The sequence below is a fragment of the Neomonachus schauinslandi genome, chromosome X, assembly GCF_002201575.2.
Source record: "Neomonachus schauinslandi chromosome X, ASM220157v2, whole genome shotgun sequence".
NCBI lineage: Eukaryota > Metazoa > Chordata > Mammalia > Carnivora > Phocidae > Neomonachus > Neomonachus schauinslandi.
The window spans coordinates 108,951,052-108,974,011 of NC_058419.1; the positions used below are offsets into that span (position 1 = coordinate 108,951,052).

At 44.6% G+C, this 22,960-nt stretch overlaps 1 protein-coding gene across 1 annotated transcript in view; it reads left to right on the top strand.

Moving 5' to 3' along the window:
* The first annotated feature begins 22,538 nt into the window (after positions 1-22,538).
* The window catches only part of SMPX (small muscle protein X-linked), a 19,243-nt gene continuing 18,821 nt past the window's right edge, over positions 22,539-22,960 (top strand). Inside the window, exon 1 of the mRNA XM_044911629.1 lies at positions 22,539-22,577. Coding sequence (XP_044767564.1) covers positions 22,539-22,577 — 39 coding nt within the window. The remainder of the gene's footprint in view (positions 22,578-22,960) is intronic.

The following is a 22,960-nucleotide window of genomic DNA, read 5'->3' on the forward strand; positions in this document are numbered from 1 at the left end:
AGTTGCCCTTGGCTCAGTGTGGCTTCTCCCGCCTCCAACCCCCCAGAAAAGACATGGGGGCGCCAATGCTGTCTCCTTATTGGTGTGTTGCCATTTGTACTCCAGAGCTCTTTACTGCATCAGGCTAAAGCTGGTCTACAGCTGAGACCACATTCTTGCAAAACATCTACCCCTTCCTATCCTGTTTCCCTCACACCACTTCTCCCCAGAGCACTCCCACCACAACCACATGAACAAGAGTCCCATCTCAGACTCTACTTCCAGGGAACCCAAACGAAGACCTGGATTCCTTATCTCTCTTATTCCCTCCATCCCTCTCTCCCTCCCTCCTTCTCTCCTTCCCTCTCTCTCTTCTTTCCTAAGGCCAGTTTTATTGAAGGCAGGAGCAAAAAACAAGAGGCATCAGGACACAGAACCTGAGTTTCACTGGCTTCATAATTTTGCCTTGGATTTGGGACAGGGATTACTCTATTTTTGTATAATCAGTGCCTTTGCCTAAAAGCTTATCAGTTGCCTTGAAAAGCAATGAGTCCCTCCTACTTATGCCATAGATTTCCTTGGTACCTGATCTTATTAATGTGACATATATACAAAATCCTTCCTTATGGATTCCTCATCTTTTTAAAAAGGCAAATAACTCCTATCTCTCAGAATTATAGCAAGAATTTAAAAAGATGGTGGACCTACAATTAGAAAATATGATAATTAAGTGCTTCTAAGAGCATTAAATTCAATTTCCTCAATTCTTGACCCCCCAATGTCTTTAAATGACTACAGATTTTTTGTCTTTTAAAAAAATACTGACTCCCACTTCCCACATGCAGAAAGACAGAAACAAAATATAAATGTGTATGTGCCAGAATGTTGAGAGGCTATATGTCACAGAGGGGTTAGTGTGTGGACTGGGGAGTCGGGCTGCCTGAGCACCACTAAGACTAGCTCTGTGGCCTTGGGCAATTAACTTAATTTATGGTGTCTCAGTTTCTACAATCATAAAATGGGAAAAATACTAGTACTACTTACTTTATAAGATTGTGCAGTGGAATAAAGCACTTAACCACATTCAGTATAGAAACACTGAATATGTTTTAGCCTTATTATGTGTACATTCTTTTCCACTTTATTCATGTCTTAATGGATTTGATCATAGCCGAAGCCTGCAAACCGTTTTTTTTTTTTTTTCTCACCAAGTTGACTATTATACTTTTGTTAGGATTCTTTTCTTACCTTAATTTTACATTTTTTTAAAAAATGGGGCTCGAACTCACAACCCTGAGATCAAGAGCGGAGCTGAGATCAAGAGTCAGATGCTTAACCGACTGAGCTACCCAGGCACCCCATCTTAATTTTACTTTTAAAGAGAGAATTTGAATAATTCACGTTTGAGATTTATTTGGCTGGGTGAAACACAACCATTCAAATGTAGAGATCTGGTAGATCCCTGTATAGTTCCTGTTCATCAGGAGAAAAATAATGAAAGAAACTGAGATCATATACTAGAGGTGATTATGCATATCCTGATTTAGAAAAGCATTCAGTGAGTATTCCGGTTATTTGTGTTTTGAAACTAGTGTCTTTTTTTCAGATATTACATTCGTTCTAATCCAATGAAGGACAAGGAAAGAATTGTTTTTAATTTGCCAAAGAACTTTATTTTGGAAACCAGAAGTGAAAAATTCGTAAGGTGGGAAACAGCTGCTTTAATAGAGGAATGGAAAAGTGAACTAATCATTACCATATACAGGAACACTAACTTATGTACACTTGACAGAGTTTTCTCCAAAGTGGTCTACAGAAGGAATAAAGCGAGGGGGGATGCCCTGGGATCTAGGAGCAGTGCTGTTGTAGACATGCAGATGCCGACTGAGAAGCTGAGGGGGGACTCTACTGTATTCATCTGCTAGGGCTGCCATAACAAAGTACCACAAACCGGGAGGCTTAAACAACAGGGAATTATTATCTCACAGTTCTGGAGGCTAGAAGTTCAATATCAGGGTGTTGGCAGGGTTGGTTCCTTCTGAGGGCTGCGAGGGAGAATCTGTTCCAGGCCTCTCCTCTAGGTTCTGGTCGGTTGCTGGCAATCTTCGACTTTCCTTGGCTTAGAGATACATTACTCAGATCTTTGCCTTCATCTTCACGTGGCATTCTCTCCGTGTGCGTGTCTGTGTCCAACTTTCTCCTTTTAATAAGGACACCAATCATACTGGATTCGGGGCCCACCATACTCCATTAGTATGACCTCATCTTAACTGATGACATTTGCAATGATCCTCTTTCCAAATAAGGTCACATTCTGAGGTATTGGGGGTTACTAGTTCAACGTATGAATTTTGGGGGGACACAAACCAATTCATAACATCTATTACTGGGGAAAGTACCAATCATCATTTTAAAGCTTAGCTGTGCCCCGGAAGTAGATTGCTAATGGGTAAACTCTTCAGATAAAATGTGGACATAAAATACATTCTGAATTAGCAAGAATAGTTCTAACATCTTTCTCTAAATAAACAGGATTCTTCTTTTCTTTGTCCTGAAGACATTCCTCTTACCTACTTTCCAAAACATTCTCATGTTAATGAATGTGTTTCTGTTTAAGGCCTTTCTTGGCCTAGGCTGCTTTTTCGCTTCTATTTTGGGACGATATCTGCCATTGCAACAGGTGACCTAACACTCCCAAAACCACGCAACGGATGGTGACTAGAACAAACTATTAGAAGTCAGGGACTGGGGAAGTGATGTGTCCAAACAGCAGTAATGAACAGGACTGTGAATGTTAAGTATGACAATCTTCAAGATTTTCAAAGTTAACATTTGCCTAGTTCCTATTTCTTCAGGGCCTAGGTTCTAGTTAGAAAATAAGCCAAAGGTTTCCCCCTCAACCCCTAAAACCTACTTCAAACGTCAAAGGACAGAAAACCTCTTGGTTCTAGGTAGAGTGATAATTTTTAGAATACATATAAAGTACTACTTGGCAGGGAAGAAGAAAGTTCATGCTGCCTTCTTGATTAGGTTACATGGTTGTGGCTGCAGGGTTTTGATGATCACCAAGGCCTATGTGGGACTAATGCAATGCCAACTGATATGTTAGTTTCTCAAAGAGTTTTTCACTGCGGATATTTGCTGTATTCAAAGATTACGTGGTAACTGAAACCAACCTTGGGTTAATGCAGCTGTCCCAGAATTATATTTCAGTGTTTGTGTGGGCTACATTCATAATACACTTTGTAAGAGCTTAATATAAATTCTTGGAACTCAGATAATACCTCTGTGTCTATTAAAAGAAGTTAGAAGTTTGAGCTTTAAGATGAGGTTGCTTGGCAATAATAAACAGAATAAAGCAAGCCACCTTAACACAAAGCAATTATTTCTTCTACAAGAAAGACTGTCACAATTTAAGGGAAAAAAAAAGCTTTCATTTAAAAAATTAGAAAAAAGCAAGTTACCACATTGTTAAAATACATTTTTTCATCTATAAAATGCAAAATTTTATTTCCTATGATTCAGTAAAATAAAAAGAACTATAATTATAATTCTGTGTTCATCGTATTAGCATGTAAATGTAATTATATGTATTGCTGGAACAGTTGAGAACATATCATCCCATATTTTTCACATGATTATAAAGAATTTGTATGAACGAAGGTGGTTGTTTTCACACACGAAAGCAAATACAGTTATTCCCCACAGGGAAAAGAAAGAAGATTTAGAAGAAATGAGTGACCCAGGGAACGTTTGAATGACGGTGTATCAGAAGTCGGCAAACTTTGGTGGTAAAAGGCAGATGGTAAACATTTTATGCTTTGTGGGCGAGGCCATTTTTGTTACAACTACTCTGTCCTGCCTTTATAGGGGGAAAGGGGCCATAGACAGTATGGAAGGGAATGGGCGTGGCTGTGGGCCAATAAAACTTGGTTTACAAACACCTCCAGCAGGCCATAGTTTTCCAGCCCCTCCTATGTATCCATTAGGGAGACCGTTATGATTAAGTACTAAACAGTAGAAATAATACTATAGAATTTGTTGCCTTATAACCTTTCAAATAATTCCATACACATTTTTCATTGGATCACTCTGGATTTCAACTCTTTTCTCACCACCAAGGAGGACAGCTTTAAGGAACATTGTATGAGAGCCTCTATCAGCTGTGAGTTCCCTGAAGGCAGGTTTCATATCCCGTTCTCCAGTGCCCTGCAGTGTGTGTGGAATCAACTCAGGCCATTTCCTGTCAACTCAACGCACGAACTGTATTTCTCTGCCTACTTCATTTTCTGTCTCAGTGATGCATTTTACCCTTCAAAGCGGCTGTTCCTGTGAGTCTTGTACATTTGGAATCTTCCATATGTATGCTATTTGTATTCCTAAAGATATTTCAGTTGACCTAAAGAATGAGGGTGGAGTCAGAGGTTTTTCTTCCTCCTATCTAACCTGCCTATGTGGATGAACCTAACTGTGCATCCAACACCAGACACTTAAAAGGGAAAAAAGGACTATTCTTATGGGCACAGCAGACAAGGAAAAGAAAGACAGAATCCCTTATTTTGTTATTCCCCTGACCTTGGAGACAAGGCAGGATGCTCTCTTGGTCTGGCCATGCCCTTGAGATGCAAGAGGCTGGACAGGAGGAGGTGTTTTGGTGATGGTTTTGGACTGAGTAGTGACTGCTGCTGGCCCCCATTTCGAGTCATTTGTTCCTAAGCAGGAAGTACTTGAGCTCACTAAATTGGATCTCAAAAGTATCATCTAAACGAGAAGATATACCCTGCAGAAATTTCCTAGTTACCTCAGTAAACCTTCGTATTTTTTGCCTTCATGGCGATTGAAAAACAGGGCCACCCTATTTTGCAGTTTCTTGCATCAAGAAGTAGAGCTTGAGGGCTATGAATTTGCCTCTGAGTGTGCATTGTTTTCACTGTGGTTAATTTACAAATGGGTTGTAGTTGTAATTTTCATGTTTTTCTTCAGCCCCTGAGTTATTCGAAGAGTATTTTAGAGTTTTCCTAATAGTTTTAGTTTTTTCTTCTTGTTGCTAACTTCTAGTTTTTTAGCATCTGGGTCAGAGATTGTGGAATATATAAGTACTAAATGTGGGCATTTCAGGTTTTCTTGGTCTCATTGTACCTTAACACTTTTAAAAATATTTCATGGCAGGGGCCCCTGGGTGGCTCAGTTGGTTAAGCGTCTGCCTTCAGCTTGGGTTGTGATCTCGGGTTCCTGGGATCTAGTCCCACGTTGGGCTCCCTGCTCAGTGGGGAGTCTGCTTCTCCCTCTGTCTCTCCCTCCACTCGTGCTCGTTTTCAGTCTCAAAAATGGATGGATAAAATCTTTAAAAAAATATTTCATGGCAGTAAGAAATGAATGCCAAATTAAACATTTATATCTGTGTGTATAATCATGTATGTATGTACATATATATAGTCAATCAGTTTTAATAACTGTAATATTGCACTCTTTTGTATCTATTTTTAACTAGATAGTTTTCCAAATTCTGAAGAGGTGTTTTGTCAGAACTTTTTTTCTATTTAAAATAGTCTCTGTTCTCTTTATTTTGATAAACTGTTGTCAGTACTTAGAGATTCATGATTGATATATTTTGGTGGCTTATATTTGTATTAAAAATACTCTTAATTTCTTAAAAATATTAAAAAATTCTTGTATATAATACATCAATAAAAGAGGAAATCAAAACTGAAATGACACACTATTAAGAAAATATTAATGAAAATATCTTCAGATGAAGGCTATCCTGGTCTCACTTGAAATTTATGACCTTAATTGGGCCCTAAGAACCACCTCACAGCCCAACTACGTTTTCCAGGGCAATTTCTTCTCTCTCTAAGAGAGGGCTATCATAAACCTTCTCAAAATTCCCAAGCTTCTTCCTCAATCCTCACTCTCAGCTGCCAACCTTGCTTATTTCACTGAAAAGTTATTTTCCATCAGAAAAGCACATCCCCCTGGCAACTGAACCAACCTGCTTGCCTCTGTATCCCCATGCCTTGTCTCCTCTTGTCACACTGGCCAGCAGCCTTTGCTCCTACAGAGGCCAGCCCCGCCATCCTTGCAAATCAGGTCCCTACCATTTGTGGCTGCTCGAGGCTTAGCAATGAGTGTCCCTTCTCTTTCCTGTTTCATGACTGTTTCTCTCTCTGTGGGACCATTTCAACCTCAGCCTTGAAATCTGATGTGTTATCTTTCGTGTTAAAAGAAGACTCCTCCTATGACCACTTCCAGCCACTGTATTCATTTTTCTGCTGCCTGAGGAGTTAGCCACCTTCTCCATCTTGCCTCACTCATCCTCCCGATGCCTTTGAGCTCGCTTCAAGCAAGCATTTACCTCCACCTGTTTCGTTCTCAAGGTCACTGCCGCTCTCCACATTGCCAAAACCAATGGTTAACTCTTATTGATTTCTCAGCAGTATTTGACTTGGCTGATCCCTCCTGCCTTCTGGAAACTCTTCTTTCATTTGGGTTTTTGTACCCATTTATCTCTCTCTCTCTCTCTCTTCCTTTTTTAAAAGTTGTAGTAAGGGGCGCCTGGGTGGCTCAGTTGGTTAAGCATCTGCCTTTGGCTCAGGTCATGATCCCGGGGTCCTGGGATCAAGCCCCATGTCGGGCTCCCTGTTCAGCGGAGAGCCTGCTTCTCTCTCTCCCTCTGCTGCTCCCCCTGCTTGTGCTCTCTCTCTCTCTCTCTGTCTCTCTCCGTGTCAAATAAATAAGTAAATAAATAAATCTTTAAAATATTTCTTTAAAAAAAGTTGTAGTAAAATACACATAACATAAAATTTACCATCTTAACCATTTTTAAGGGTATACCTCAGTGGCATTAAGTACATTCACAGTGTTGTGCTGCCCTCACTACCCTCCCTCCATCCACAGAATTCTTTTCACTTTGCAAAATGGAAGCACTGGACCTATGAAACACTAGCCCCCACACCTCCCCCACTCCTTAGTCTCTCCTGGACTTCTAAATGTTGTCATGCTCCAGGGTTCAGTGCTTTGACCCTATCTCTGCTCTAGTTACACTCCTCTGGGAGATCTCATCTAACCTGGTGTCAGATACCAACTCCACATTGGTGACCCCCAAATTTGGATCGCAGCCTGGACTTCTTTCCTGAACTCTATATTTGGATATCCAACTTCTTTCATATCTCCATTTAGACGTCTAATAGGCATCATGAACTTAAGATTATCCAAACCAAACTTTGTTTTCTGCCCCCCAAATCTGCTTCTTGCATAGTGGCCTCAACCCAGAATTCCCCACCTCACCATTCACTGACTTGCTCAGGCTTGGGAGCTGGGGGTTCTTCCTAGAATATAAGATCCAAGAGGGCAGGGATTCCTGTTTTGTCTACCTCCAGCACCTAGAATTGCTCCTGGTACATAGAAGATTCTCTAAGGCTTTACATGATCTAACTGTGGATCTACCTTTCCTTCTACCCCTCTGGCTTATTGCTCTAAAGCCATTTGGTTCAGCATGACAAGCAGGTGCCTACTTTAGAAACTTTACAGTTATTCTTCTTACACCTAGTTCTGGGGTGATTTTAAGAATATGAACTTAAGAGAAAGTTCTTAAAGGGGCTTAGGAATATCCAAAGTAATCTTTTACTAGTCATTATCTCCTCCACCCCACCCCCGGATATGGTCCTCAAGGGAAAGAGATGCACACAGGGGGCAAACCAGCTCTATCACTTTGCAGAGTTGTGGCTTCCAACCACAGAGCCAGCTCATGGATATCACAGAAAGTTCCTTTACCTCATCTAGCTTCACCTAAAAAAACAGCCTTCTTTTCAGAGCCTAAACCTAGGTTGAGTCTTGGCCCTTCTAAGTGCAGAAGGCCACATCTTTCCACCTGTGCAGGAGGAAATGGGGTGAGAGAGACCCAGCAAATGAGCATGTTTGTCTCAGGGGTTAGAGCTGCCTCCCCAAACCTTTTAATGCAGGACAAATGACCCTGGGTAGGCTGCCATGGTGGAGAGAGAACATAATAAAGGGGGAGATAAAAAACTGGAAGGAAGGATCAGAAGTTACAGAGGGGGACACAGAGACCAACAGACAGGGAGCCAAAGAACGATAAAGAGAGCCAAGTGCAGACAGAGCCGCAGATAGAGACAAGCACGAAGAGATCCGAGGAGAGCAGGTCGGAGAGAGCAACAGGGCAGAGTGCAGAGGCCGGGGAGAAAGGCAGCTAGAGACACTTTATACTGATGCTGCCCGCAGCAGGAGGAGCCGAGGGCATTCGGGACAGTAGCTTAAAGGTGTTTATTAAGCGGGGCGCCTGGGTGGCTCAGTCGTTAAGCGTCTGCCTTCGGCTCAGGTCATGATCCCCGGATCCGGGGATCGAGTCCCGCATCGGGCTCCCTGCTCGGCGGGAAGCCTGCTTCTCTCTCTCCCACTCCCCCTGCCTGTGCTCTCTCACTCTCTCTCTGTCAAACAAATAAATAGAATCTTAAAAAAAAAAAGTTCTTTAGCAAGCTGTGTGATGCTCCCACACTCCTCCGTTACACCACAGGCTCCTCCCCACACGGCACAGACTGTCCATGGTGATCAGGAGGCATGAAGGGGTGAGGGGTGTGCAGGGTAGGGCCTACGGTGGGGCTGCCAGATATACACGGGGCTGGACAGCAGGGCAAGTGGGGCTGAAAGTCAGCCAAGCACACCCCATTTGGCAAGCCCTGTGCCTGTGGGGCTGCACCATCTGGGAGCGAGGGCGCTACGTTGAAGATCGAAGGTTTTCATGGAGCTCTGTCCTTTTGCTCACCTAATTTATGTTCCTCCGCATTTCCGTCGACTTGCAGCAGCCCAGGATTGAACTGAGCTCCTACTACATGTCACTGGGCACTGTGCTGGGGCCTGGGCTGCCATCATCAGCAAAACAGGTGTGCTGGCAGTCTTGGTTTCCACTTTCAAAGGGCCATTCCTACTTGTTCTTGAAGTCACGGCTTAGCCACCATCACGTCCTCAGGGAAGTTGCCGTGGCTGCTGTAGGTGCTCGGCCCCACGTCCCCGCTGCTTACTCCTCATCGCCAGCATCTTTTCCTTGCACCGAGGGAATGTTCTGGCACTGGAGCCTCGCTCAGCTGCGTGTAGACCAGGGGACACTTGGCCGTGTCTGCTCGTCACACTTTGCTGTGCGTAGGAATGCTACTGGTATCCAGTGGGTAGATGCCAGGGCTGCTGCCGAATAGCCGATAATGCACAGGACCCCCAGCCCCCCAAACAAAGAACAATCCGGCCCAAATGTCAGTAGTGCCAGGCCAAGAAACCCTGATGGTGATACGATTCAGAAGTGTGTGTATGTGTATGTGGTGTGTGTGTGTGTGTGTGTGTGAGCACACGCGCGTGCTAACGCTTCTGGGGGCAGGCCTCAAGGAATAGAGGACAGAGTCCTTGGGTAAATACCTGAGGCTCACTGTCTTCTGGTGAGGTAACTCTGAGGTGTGTTCCACACAGTTTCTTGAAGGGTCCCCAGCAGGACTGAGCCTCAGTTGCCCACAAAGGCAATTGCTCACTATGGCACCTCTCACTGGCTTTTATAAAAATCTTTCCATCTTATTCTCCCTGCTCCCTTGTTCCTGTTCCTAGGGATAACTTCCCAAAGCAACTGCCCGCACCCAATTTCTCTCAGCATCTGCTTTTAATACAGATTCCTTTTCTGATTCTCCAGCTACACTGGGTTTCTCTACCTTGACTACAGCCACCCCTCTTTGTAGTGACTTTGTGTTAATGTCTTCTTCATAGACTGCAAACTCTGTAAGGATGGGGCCTACGCCTGCCTTGTTCATTGCTTTATTTTCATGGCTTAGTGCAGTTTCTGGCACACAGTGGGTGCTCAAAAGATATTTGTTGAATGGCCGAATGAACAAATGAATGAATTTAGGCTGTTTTCTTCCTCTGAATTACGAGCCTCTTTTACATGTTCATTTCCCCCTGCTTTGAATGGCTTACCGAGACAGCTGGGAAAACTTTCAGAAAGTGGGGGAGGTCAGGCCATGGATGACTTGATGGCAATATTACTAAGGTTAAAACAGGCCCATTTTTAAAAAAGGTTTTATTTATTTTTTAAAAAGATTTTATTTATCTGAGAGAGAGAGAGAGAGAGAGAGAGAACATGAGCAGAAGTAGGGGAGGGGCAGAGGGAGAGGGAGAAGCAGACTCCCCTCTGAACAAGGAGCCTGATGCCAGGCTTGATCCCAGGACCCCGGGATCATGACTAGAGCCGAAGGCAGATGCTCAACAGATTGGGCCACCCAGGCGCCCCAAAAGATTTTATTTATTTATTTGAGAGAGAGAGAGAGAGCGTGCATAAGCAGGGCGAGTAGGAGAGGGAGAAGCAGGCTTCCAGCGGAGCAGGGAGCCCGATGTGGGGCTCGATCCCAGGACCCTGGGATCATGACCCGAGTCGAAGGCAGACACTTAACCAACTGAGCCACCCAGGCGCCCCTAAAATGGGCCCATTTTGTCAGATTCTACAGGCTTGGAAGATTAAGACCTTGGAATATGAAATAGTCTGAGAACATTCTCAGAGACTCAAGGCCTACAAAGTAACAGAGAGGATTATCTCAAGGCTTCAAGAAAGCAGACAAGTTGGAAACAGTGGGAGACTTTAGTTAAGGAAAAGAGAAGGAAAATAACAATGATGGGTCACCATTTCCACTGCTTCTCCCTCTCCCTATCTCCTTCCCTCCCTCTCCCTCTGCCCCACCCCCTCCCTCTATCCCTCCCTCCCACTTGTGTGCTCTGTCTTGCTCTGTTCTCTCTCTCTCTCAAATAAATAAATAAAATCTTTAAAAAAAGTCTAGGTTAGAAAAAAACCCCAACTTTGCAGGGCAGTCAGGAAAGGAGAGCGGGGAAACTGCCCTGCACAGCGTATGGTACAATTGTGATTCTCTCCAGTTTTATAGATCCTGACCTTGGGTAGAATCCCAGTTGGGTAAAAATTTGTTCAAGGGCACACAGGCCGCAGTGATGTTTTGGTCACATTCCAGATCTTGGCTACTGTTACTGCTTCGGACCCTGGAGGAGGACCCTCCCCCATCTACCATGTGTCACCAAAGGGACTAGAGTTACCTCATTTTTGAAAAAGAGCCAGGTTATAGAGGTCTCATGTGACAATGCAGGACAACGTAATTCTAAATACATTTATAGGCTGCCAAAACTCTGCAAACATTGTCCATTTCAACACTCATTAGAAAATGACTAATAAGAAACAGAAGTGCTCAACGCTGCAATAATATAACTTTGTAAGATTGGTTCAAATAAACTAGGCTTTTTAGAGACAAGGTGCCAACGTAGTTCAGAAGGACTTTGCTGCGGCCTAGGTGCCACAAAGGACAGCTGTGTTGGGCAGACAATGATGGAGCTCTGCCCAGGTCCCTTCAGATCCATTTCCCCATTTGTTGTCTGTTCCTGGCTTCATCGGGCCTTTGTTTCCAACACCTCAGTGCTCCTTTGGAGGCCTGCCCTAGGGCCTCTGGAGCAGGCCTTTCCAGCTGGTAAGCAGAGCCAAAAGCCCTGGGAATTTGTCCCCCCCCCCCCGGGGGCAGCCCTGAACTTAGGATAGACAGCCCCCGCCCCTTGACTGAGGTAGGACAACTCTATGTCATCAGTTCTCACACTCCAGAGCTCTCTTGCAGGATCAGAACGAAGATACCTTCTGTGGGACTTGAGATCCCATCTTTGTTCCCCCAGTTTTTCCTGGAAACATTTTCTTAATTAACCACTTACACACAATTCCTCATTTCAAGATTGGCTTCTGGAGGGACCCAACCGAAGACATGTGTCCTTTAGAACTAACACCCCCGCAAAGCAGTCACCATGTTGACAGAATCGCCGTGTCCCAGGCGGCAAGGTTTCCAGCCTCAGATGGAGCCTCAACACTGCTGGGTGGTACTTTCAGCTCTTCCCTGCTCTCTATGACTGATTTCTTTTTCAAGACCCTTAGAAGGGTGAGGCGGGCTGCCAGGTGGCCTCCGTTTTCCCTGTTCCTCCTCCCCAACCCCACAGACCCTCTGACGACCTTTTTGGGATCAGCTTAGTTCCTTCTCAGAGGAAAGAATATGTGTTCCTGCCTCCCCTCCTTTGGACTCCGCTCATCGGTGACCTCCTTCTGACCTTTATTATCCTTGTCACTCTGGCTTCTAAACAGGTTGAAATTTGTTCAGATCGTTATAAGATACAGCCCCCCGAATTCTCTCCATATTGGAAATCTCCAAACCCAACTACTATCCTTTTTCTCTGTTCTTAGTCACGGGGCTAGAAGAGACGGGCCCATTTGCAGCCTCAACTCTTCATTCGCCCCACAACCTGCAGTGACCTGGTTTGTGAACCAGCCCCCACAGTCTATGGAAACGCTTCCCTCTGAGGTCAACACTGGCTTTCTGATTCATTACTTCACTCCTCCCCCAAAGCACCATGTTTCTCCCTTCTGTCCTCCCACATCCAATCAGTTAGCAAGGCTGCTTTTTTTTTAGGGGGGAGGGGCAGAGGGAGAGACCGAGAGAAGCGGACTCCCTGCTGAGCACGAAGCCGACGCGGGGCTGAATCCCACGACCCTGAGATCACAACCTGAGCAGAAGGCAGACGCTCAACCGACTGAGCTACCCAGGCACCTCAGCAAGGTTACTTTTGACTTTATTACTAAAATATACCTTGAACCTCTCTTCTTGTCTTTATCTTCACTGCCAACGCCTTTGTTCGGGGCACCATCATCTCTAGCCTTTTAATGGTTCTCCCTTCTTTCCTGCTCATTCTAGTAGGGTCCTCTTTCCACATGGCAGTGAGAGTGAGCTCATCAAAGCTGAAATCAGGCAACTCCACTGCTTAAAACCTTCTAAGGGTTCCTACTACACTTGGAAGAAAATCAGCATCTCTTGTCAAGATGGCCTCCAAAGGCCCTGCTAGCCTCATGCAGTTCTTCTCTATGTTTGGGCTGCATTGTTTTTCTTTGAGTCCTGGGAACATACTTTCCTATCCCAGGGCCTTTGCACATGCGGTCCCCTCCGCCTGAAATATTCTTTTCTCGCCCTATCAATCTCACTTCTTCTTGGGGAAATGCTGTTCCAGCCACACCTCCCCTAGCTTATCCTCTTCCTCAGCCATTTGTTTGTCTTTATATCACTTAATAGGATTTATAATTATCTTGTGTAGTTGTTTACTTAGCTTTGTCTGCACCCTCTTTCCCCCACTGTAAGCTCTGAGGGCAGGAACATAGGCTTATTCGCTCTTTTCACCCCAGTGACAGTGGAGACAGAACAGTGCTGGCGTTTAGTAGACGCTCAGGACATTCTGCGTAAACATGTCCTTCTCTGTGAAGCCTTCAGTGCCATGGGAGGGTTAGGGGCGGCCTTCCTGTGAATTCTGCTAACGGTTTGAAGATACCACAGAAATCTAATAACCATGTTGTTGCTTACTTGTCTCCTCCACCAGACCATGGTGAACAGGCTCCTAGAACACAGAACTATCTCTAACTTACTTTTAAACCCTCAGTATCTAGCACAGTGCCTGAATCACAGTAAGCACTTAATAAATGATAAATGAATGCATGAATAAATGAATGGAATCTTATTCTCCCAGCTGGGAGTGACTGAGAGGTGGATGCCAGCAATTTCCTCTGAGCATGGAGAAACCGCACCATGTTTTTGGAGATGGAGGTCTGAATTTCCCTTCTGAGGCTAGGCAGCTCTTTTATTTCTGGAAGGAAAATACTTTGGGGGAAAAAAGCTGTTAACTACACAAAAGGTGAAACAAAGGTCCCTTTTTGAAATGAAAAGTTTTCAGATGAGGAGATTCTAAACTCTTCTGCATAATTATGTAAAAGGTTTTTTCTTTTTTTAAAAAAGATTTATTTATTTGAGACAGAGAGAGACAGAGATAGCGAGCATGCGCGTGTAGGAGGCGGGTCAGAGGGGGCGGGAAGAGAGAGAGAGAGAGAGAAGCGGAGTCCCCCATGAGCTGGGAGCCCAACGCGGAGCTTGATCCCAGGACTCTGAGATCACAATCTGAGCTGAAATCAAGAGTCGGACGTTCAACCAACTGAGCCGCCCAGGTGCCCTGTAAAAGAGTTTTTCATGTGGGTAGACTTATAACTCTGCACATTACTTCTTTTTGGAAAAGCGATTTTTCCTCTCTGTGGCTACTCATGCAGTAAGGTAAATTCCAAGGAAAGAGTCGTAAACATGGCTGCTACATCACCGTGAAGGACTGGGGTTAAGGAGAGAAGTGGTTTGGCTCAAGAAATCACAGAAGGAAGAAAGTCATCACACAGCATGCACCCCAGGGGACAAAACTTGTCACCTGCTCTCCTGGATTAAAAACAAGCATTGATTTGTTCACAGTTACAGTGTCAAAAATTAAAATTCAGCATAGAAGTAAATGTTATGGCAAAATAAAGTGTTTTCATAGATCATAGCTAGTTTCTTTTTCATAATTCTTTCTTCGTAGTTAATCATTCTTCATTTATTAATTTTCTTCTCTCTGTCAGCCTATAAAGTTTTTGGGGATTACATCTTTATACATAATGTTATAGATAGTTATCTATTAATTCATTTAAAATTTTCCATGATATGATTTATTTTACTCTTTGCCCAAACTGTAGGTGACTTATGATAGAGTAGAACTGAGCAAAGAGGACCCCCAAAAGAAGACTGTAATTCGAGGCACATGATAAGTGTCCATGAGGGCATTCAGAGATGGGGCAACGGAATGAGCAGCCTGGCATTTTTTTTTTTTTTCTGGCAACCTGGCTTTTTCTGTTGGCTTGCACGTAGAGGAACAAGCAAAAACCTCTGGTATTTGGAGCCTGAAGACCTAGATTAGGGTTCTGACATGGACACTTCTTAGTTGTGTGACTTTACCTTTTTCAAGGTGTTTTGTCATTTATAAAATGAAGATTTTCTCATTTCTCCTGTGCAACCATGAGATCTAGTTCCAGCTAACGAAATGTAAGGGGGAGTCTGCTGGGGCTTCTGGGAGAGGTTCTTCCCTGAGAGGAGGAAAGCCCCTTTCCCCACCATCCCTGCTGTTTCTTCTCGTTTGAATGCTAGTGCCAGATCCTGATTCTTGGAGCTGTGGCGGCCATCTTGGGAACAGGAAGTAAGAAGCATGAGGATGAAAAACTGACTTGTTGAGAGTGGCAGAGTAAAGAACTAGAAATTGCCTGGGGCTTTTTGACTTTATACAATTTTTGAACCAATCTGGAACTACCTCCCTCCAGGTTTCTAGGCTAGTGAGATGACTAAACGACTTTACTGATTGAATCACTGCTACTCAGGTATTCCATTACTTGCAGCCAATGCATCCTAACCAATACCGTGTGTATAGTGCTTATGTGGGGCTGTGCATGGGAGTGTGTTTCCTTGAAGTCATTGTGGTAGAACAGGAGAGAGCACTAAATATGAGAGTTGAAACCTGGGGGTAACTGGCCCTGCTTTAACACTCTGAACCTGGACTTATTGACCTGTACAATTGGAATAATACCACTTAACCCGTGGAGCTGCTGGGAGGACTCAGTAAAATAATACAAATGAAAGTGCTTTGCAGCTCAACAAGGGCTATACGGACAGAAGGTGTTAGAGATCCTCCTGCTGCTGGACTGTAGTGGACGAGGGATAAAGGCATGCAGGCAGGAATTACTTAGGTGAATTCTGTTTTTGCCAGCAATCCCTCACCCTGCCCCTCTTCGGTGACCTCCACTGAAATATTCCCAAAGGTCTCAAGCTGTCCGCTCAGTGCCTAGCACTGTTTCCCATACTTAAACCCTGTTTCTTTTTCCCTCTCCTTCCAGTTGCTTTTCCCAGTGAGAAATGGACTCACGCTGTGCCCATTCCCTTGGTCCCAGTTAATTGTCACTCACCAATCCAGTTATGTGCTGGTGTGTGCCTGGGGCTTCTTCTGTTGTGTAGGGGCCTTACACTGATGAAATGACAACGGGAGTGGAAACGGCAAGGGGTTGTGGCAGGAGGTCAAGGACAAGCATTTGGCTTCTTGGTGCTTCTGGGAGACCCCAGCTGGGGGGCTGTTCAGCTCACAGCTATTCCCCTCTCTGGAAGAACCTTATCTATAGATGTGAACCCCAGGGGCCTCCTCTATGCTAGGTGACCTTGCCCCTGGCCAGGAGTTGGGTGATTGACTCAGGCTGGGGGCCATCAGAACCCTGGGATTTTAAAAACTGGAGTTGGAGAAATAGATTTGGCACTCTCTAGGGAGGTCTGAGTTCTCGGTTCTGGTTATCTCTAAGGGTCACCTCCACCCCTACCGCAATATGAAACTTTCCCAATGAACCTCTCTGTCTTGGTTTGCATTGTCTCAAAGCCAGACATGGAGACAAGGGCTTGGTTGCAGGCAGTGTATTTGGGTCATGATCCTAGAGAACACAAGTGAGGGAGTGGGGATGTGAGAAAGGGAAAAGAGAAAGCTAAAAGGGTATATTAGTGAGCAGGTTCCTGCTGTGAGCCACCGGAGCTCAATTCTGCTGGAGACCCCTGGGAAACTGTAGACCACGCGGAGGAATCGGGAGGATGGGAGGCGGGGTATTTCCCACTATCCCCATTGCTTGAGGTTGGTCCCTAGGGTGTCTGCTCCCTGGCAATTATGGGTCATGCCTGCAGCACACCCAGGCAACCTGTCTCGGAGATGGAGAGAGCCCCAGTGCAGAGAGGCCGAGAGACTCAGGCTTTTGAAGTGTGAAGCTGACAGTGTACTGGGAACTGTCTCCAGCTGCAGGAAAACTCAGGTGGGCAGAGGTGATATTGAGAAAGGCATCGACAGTGTCTGCCACACCCCCTCTTGGATTAAACTGGTTCTCTCTGCGTTTCTGTCTCTTACGACCAAAGGAGTCCCGATAATGCCGCTCACCTCAGTTCTTCCCCCAGAGGCAGCCACACCCACGTTGGGCCAGCCCGGGGTACAAGGCATTGCACTTTCCTTGACATGTATGACACCACTGGCTACTGAGGGAGCACGGAAGGCAAAAGGACTGTGGCAGAATTTATGCGCTGACTGCAGGGCAAGGAGTCAAGAATGGCTCATTGTTGTTTTCTGTCCATGGAGTGATGCCACCTACCGTCTGCTGAAGTACTCCAAACACGTAAGAGTAGCCAAACAGCTGGGGAAATGGGAAGGTGCTCACTACATTCTCTTCTCCAGTGAAAAATAACTCACTTCTGGTGCCAGATCATCGCAAAGCGTGATGTTTAAACTGGACTTTAAAGATTCTTTTTTTGGAAAAAGATTTATTTATCTATTTTAGAGAGAGAGAGAGAAAGAAAACGAGTGGGAGGGGCAGAGGGAGAGGGAGAGAGAACCTCAAGTGGACTGTGCTCAGCGTGGAGCTGGACACAGGGCCCGATCTCATGACCCTGAGATCACGACGCAAGCCAAAACCAAGAGTCAGATGCTCAACTGACTGTGCCACCCAGGTGCCCCAGGAACTTTAAAGGTTCTTTTAAGCAGCACATGAATAAAACAGAATGGTGAGCTCCAAACTGAGATGAACCACAATTATCTGCAGACCTCCTAATTACAGAAAGTTGGTTTTCTTTTTACCAACCTGAAAACAAGCTGGTTGCTTCTGTTTGGAATGCATTCAGCTGCATGGAACAGGAACATGACTTCAGGGGCTCCTATGAACCGAACTTCTTTTCCTCACGGAACGAGGGGACTGGGAGGGAGACAGTTGCTGGTGGTGGTTCAGTGGCTGACTACACTGTGGGGGACTCAGATATGGAGTCACCTTCATCCAGTGGGTGAATTATAAGTGTGCTCACTCTGTTTGATACTTCTACTGAAGGGAACTGTGTAAAGGTAATTTCAGAGACTGAAGAAGCCAAGTAAATTAATCGATTAATAAAAGCAGTGTTAAAAATGATGAGCACAGGAAAAAGAAAAAAAAAACAACCCTCCTCAACTGCCAAAACCCAAAAACCAACCCAAAACAAAGATAATGTGCCTCAGTATTTGGCCGTGTTCTTGTTGAAAAAGTGTTCTGCCTCATACCTGGTCCTGGCCCCTGTCACACTTAAAATAGGTATTTCCTCTTTGTTTGGTTTTGTGCCGTGGTCTCCTGCACTCTGTGGCCCAAGTCATTGTCACCAGTAGGAGGCAGAAGAGCGGAGACAGCAAGGACTCGGCCCCGGCACCACGTTTGAGTGGAATGATCTGGGACCATGTATGACCCACAAAAAGGGTGATGTCTTACAGTTCAACGTAATATTATAATTATCATCATTTGGTGAGCGTTTATTGACTGCTGATCATGAAAGAATTTTAACAGCTCCTAAGTGACCAAGCTAGGACTCAAAAGGTGCTTGATGTCGGTGCCCCTGCTAAGAAGGTTGGGGCCATGCTGCTTCTGTCTAATTTTTATCCAATGCTCCTCGTCTTCTGGCCTCCAGGTAATAACGCTAAAGATAGAAACTTTTCCTACTTTTCAAACTTCACTGTGCCCCCTCAGAACATGTGAGAAAGTGCAGCCAGCATCTTCTGGAAGATTAGGAGGGCAGGAAGATTCCGTAGCCACCTTCCGGCTGACATTTGAGCCCTGCTTTCAGCACGGTCAAGCCTTTCGGAGGCAGCCAGTATATGGCTTGTATCAAACTCTATATTTAGGAAGAACAACTGTGAGCTATGACAGGAATTCTCTTTAACACTTAGCCTTACACCGAGTTTCCCTCCAGCCCCGAGCGGGGAGCAGCTCTCAGTACCGAGTGAGGCACCGAGCACTTGAGCTATTTCAGCCACATGCAAAGCATCGGAATTGAGATCACAGCTCAGAGGACACCGGGCGCCCCTTCCACCTTCTGAGGAGCCTTGTATTCTTGCACCTGGCTGCCTGGGACTTTCCTTAAGCAGTAAACTAATACATAGAGCAGGTAAGCAGGAGGACCCAGCTCAGGCAACTGGGCTTTCTGAAGGAAATTTCCTTGATACCTAACTTGAAGTGACTACTTATAACTTTGTAGGCTTGTAACTAGTGGATGTAGCTTCCTTGTAAATTCACTATTCATTGGTGGTGTTGCTGATTCTGTTTTTAGAAATTGTGTGTGTTTGGGGGGGCTGTTTGAAAGAATATTGAACTAAAAGTACTTTTCATTGATTGTGACATTAAGAAAATTTCCACAGTCCACAGAGGATGAATGTATCTATGTCATTTTCATTCTTATGGCCAGGGTTACAGTCAGTCAGCTGCAGACCGATTCGGGCTGGAAGCCTAGAAATAATCAGGAGAAACTGCAGCAGAGGAAGGCTATCATGCTAGCTCTCTGATTTACCTAAATGCAAATTATTGTTACCCAGTACAAGTTTAAAGTGCTTCTCCCCTCTCCCTCAGCGCCAGGCTTGGCCTCAATGATAAAGTTCCATCAACGTACAGATTGATTAACATCACAAAACCATCTTTTCGAAAGCCCTGCTTTGGTCACGGCGTTCCCTGTACCCAGCAGGGTGGAGGGCAGTACCTGTCTTTCTCTGTGTGGGCACCGGGTTCTGAGACCCGGCAACGATGAGTGCCTCTTGCCTCTTGGCATATTTCAGGCAAAGTGAATAAGGAGTTAGTCAGTTCAGACAGCTGAACATCTTTCTACACCCTTCTCAGGAATTATTTTTAGCTTCAGGACAGAAGATAATTCCCTTTGAGAGTGAGCTTTAGCCATCTAATAGACCTTTAAAAAGAACAAACAAAGCCCCTTCTATCCAAATATTGATTTATTTTACTCTGAATCCCTTCTTATTAAATTAGTGATATTAATGTTGACAAATTTTTAGTAAGGGAAAGAGTCTTACTTAGAAGTCAGATTTTAGGTGTTGCCCAATCAAAAAACCAGCAGAGGTATATTGTATATGACTCAGCATACAGACCCCATTAAAGTTCCCCACTGACTTGCAGATCTTCCAGGAAAACCCAACACAACTGTGCTAAGCTGGCAAACATTTCCTTTATAGTATAGGCTTTGTAAAAGTCAATATATGTCTTGTCGAACTTTCCACGTTTCCAAATTTTAGCCAGAACCAGGAGACACAGTAATAGAGTACTTTAAACGGTACCTCTTCGGATGAAAAGCTGTGGTCAGCTGTGAGTAGAGTTGTGCCTCTAAGACACAGCTGTGTTTTTTGGTTGTGGGACGAGGCACGCAGATAAAGAAAGCAGGTGCATTCTACACCGCATCCCTAACGGAGGTGAATGCATGGCCAGGGAAACAGCCAGGGAACACTGTCTATTTTTATTCATCAGTGTGCTTTGCCCTGATTTCTCTGTGAATAATGAGGACAGTGGGAACTGCTGCAGGACGGATTTACACAAATGTTATACAGCCTGTTTGCAAGGAATGAGAGCTGGGATCTGACCAACTTTCTAAAGATGTCTCTATCGCAGATTGACATATCTGTTCAGAAGGAATTCATATGCAAATGAGATATACCAAGGCCATACAGGAGACGAGGCCCAAGGTCTATCTATCCTTTAGGCTCAGAGGTCCACAAAAAACAAAGCGATCCAATAGTGTAGTGAAAAAACAAAATCAGCCTAATTAAAAAAAAAATCAATGCAATATAAATAACACAATCATTCAATGCCTGATTTCTTTTTTACATTTCAACATGCTATTGTAATAACAAAAGAAATTTCCTACTTCCTGTGTTTCAAATCGATGTGCAGTAACTTTTTGTAAGTTCCCAAGTGATATTGGTTAAACTGTAGTTGTACATGCAGAGAGAAAACTATATGCTGAGATGTTTAAAGTCCTGAGAGAATTGTTGCTTTGCATGACTTCTAATAGCTTTTGAGGAATAGAAACATTAAAAATTAAACTACCAAACTTTTCCTTTTGATGTTGAACTGTGTATCCTAGATCCGAAAATTAAAAAGCCTTCATTGGCTCTTTGACACTGCGCGGAAGATAGAAATCTATTTGAAACATATCATAGAGAAAAATGCAGTCCTCATTGTTCAATTTGTTGTTGCTTTTTAACTTTTTAACCAAAGCAAGAATAATTCTACCTAGACCCTTCTGGATGGAGGCTAGCTATATCTATCTACTACCAAAACATGCAGGTGAAACTTAAAAAAAGAAAAAACTCATTGTTTTCATGAATGTGACTCCAAAGACTTACATTTGGATATACTAGAGATTTTTAAAAATTATGTAATTGTTTAACTTCATATAACAGGGCCTACGACTTTGAAGGTCTCAAAAACAATGTTCTTCAGAGTTCTCAGATCTTTTATATGTACAAGTGGTGAGGGGCGTTGTCACTACGTCAATTCTTACTCTGTACTTGAAGCTGTAGGTCAGTAAATTACTGAAAAGTCATGAGCTGTGGACAATGGCGATGAAACCATCAATATTTGCATCATGCTCTAGAGTTCCCGAGGCAGTTTTGGGAACATTATGATTCTCACCACAGCCTAAGAATCAGGTAAAATTTAAGGGAGAGGAAAAGGGTCTAGAAATGTTGAGTGACACTGGCCACGTGACGCGGGACTGGTCGCAAACGCCCATCCTGCTGCCTGTGTTCATGTGCTCACAGGTTAGCACATGCATTTACACCAGGCAGTAGAGGAAAGTCAGCCAACCCATTGTATGGTTTGGGTTTAAATCCAAAACGTGTCAGCATGTTTTCCATTCCCTGAATTTTTTAACTTTTCCCGTTGGGCCTGTCAACATGTCATAGACCCAGCTATGACAATACTTAGAGGTGCGAGAACAGGCCCAAGCCGGGCTGTCCCCCGTGCCCCTCCCACCAGCAAACCTTGGCCACTAGTCACCTGTAAGTCAGGTCTCCCCACCTGAGAGAAAGCACAAGTCCTTTGGGAAGGAAGCACTGCTGTATCTTGGGGAAATGACATGGTCATGTAAATCCTTATTTGCCTTGTGAGTCTCTTCCGTTAAAAGCAAAGCGGCCGGGCGAGGCTTGCGGCTGCCTGTGTTTACAGAGCCCGGGTCCCGGACACCCAGAGTGGGGAGATGGTGGCCCGGGGCTCACAGCGTCTCCCAGGACCCCGGGTGGAACAGACGCGTGCGTGCGCGGCGGGCAGAGGGCGGCACAGTAGTGCGGACGTAGTCCAGGCCCTTTCTCTTTGGGTGCTCAATGGAGAGGAGGAGCTCCCAATGGGCTGACACACAGCCCTGGCAACAGCTCGTTCAGTTTCAAGCGGAGAGCTTCCGAGGCCCCAGACAAAGATGTTTTATTCCCACAACCCCTTTGCTTTGCTGCTCTCGGCAGTGGGGGCAGGAGGGCAGGGAAGGGGATGATAGGGCCTTTCAAGTTTCTGATTGCCTATCATTCGATCAGGGGCGAGGCATCTCAGCCTTTCTCCTCCTGAATGATTTATCCGGGCGCTCTAGTGTTCCCTCTCCCCGAGGCATTGGGAAGGACAGTCTCTAAGTAACTTCAGAAACTGAGACTGAAAGAATATAGGGCCACTGAAAGGGGTGACTGCCCAGTTGAATCATGAGTTAAGTTCTAATTTATCAAGCCGGAGAATCTGAATGCCGCCACCTCTAACAGTTTCTCACTTGTTTTTTTAGGGATAAGACCCCGTGAATATGTCAAAACAGCCGGTTTCCAATGTCAGAGCCATCCAGGTAAGTAGGTGTATTTGCGTTTTAACATCAGCTCTGCGACTCCTCGCTTGTTTGCTTTAATAAATCAGACCTTTTGCGATTGTTCACTCCTAACTTGGTAATTCACTTCAAGAAAAGACTGACCCCTAGGGCACAAATGAGACAGGATCTGAGGTTGGGAAGGTAGGACTGAGGAGGGAGAAGCTAGTGTTCAATTGTGCTGAATTGTGAGACAATCAAAGTTATGAGAATTAATTGACCGTCTACAAAAATGCAGTGTTTAGTTTTTGGATATGTTTTTCGATGTGTGTGTGTGTATATATATATATATATATATATATATATATTTTAGGATTTTATTTATTTGACAGAGAGAGAGAGCGAGAGAGGGAACACAAGCAGGG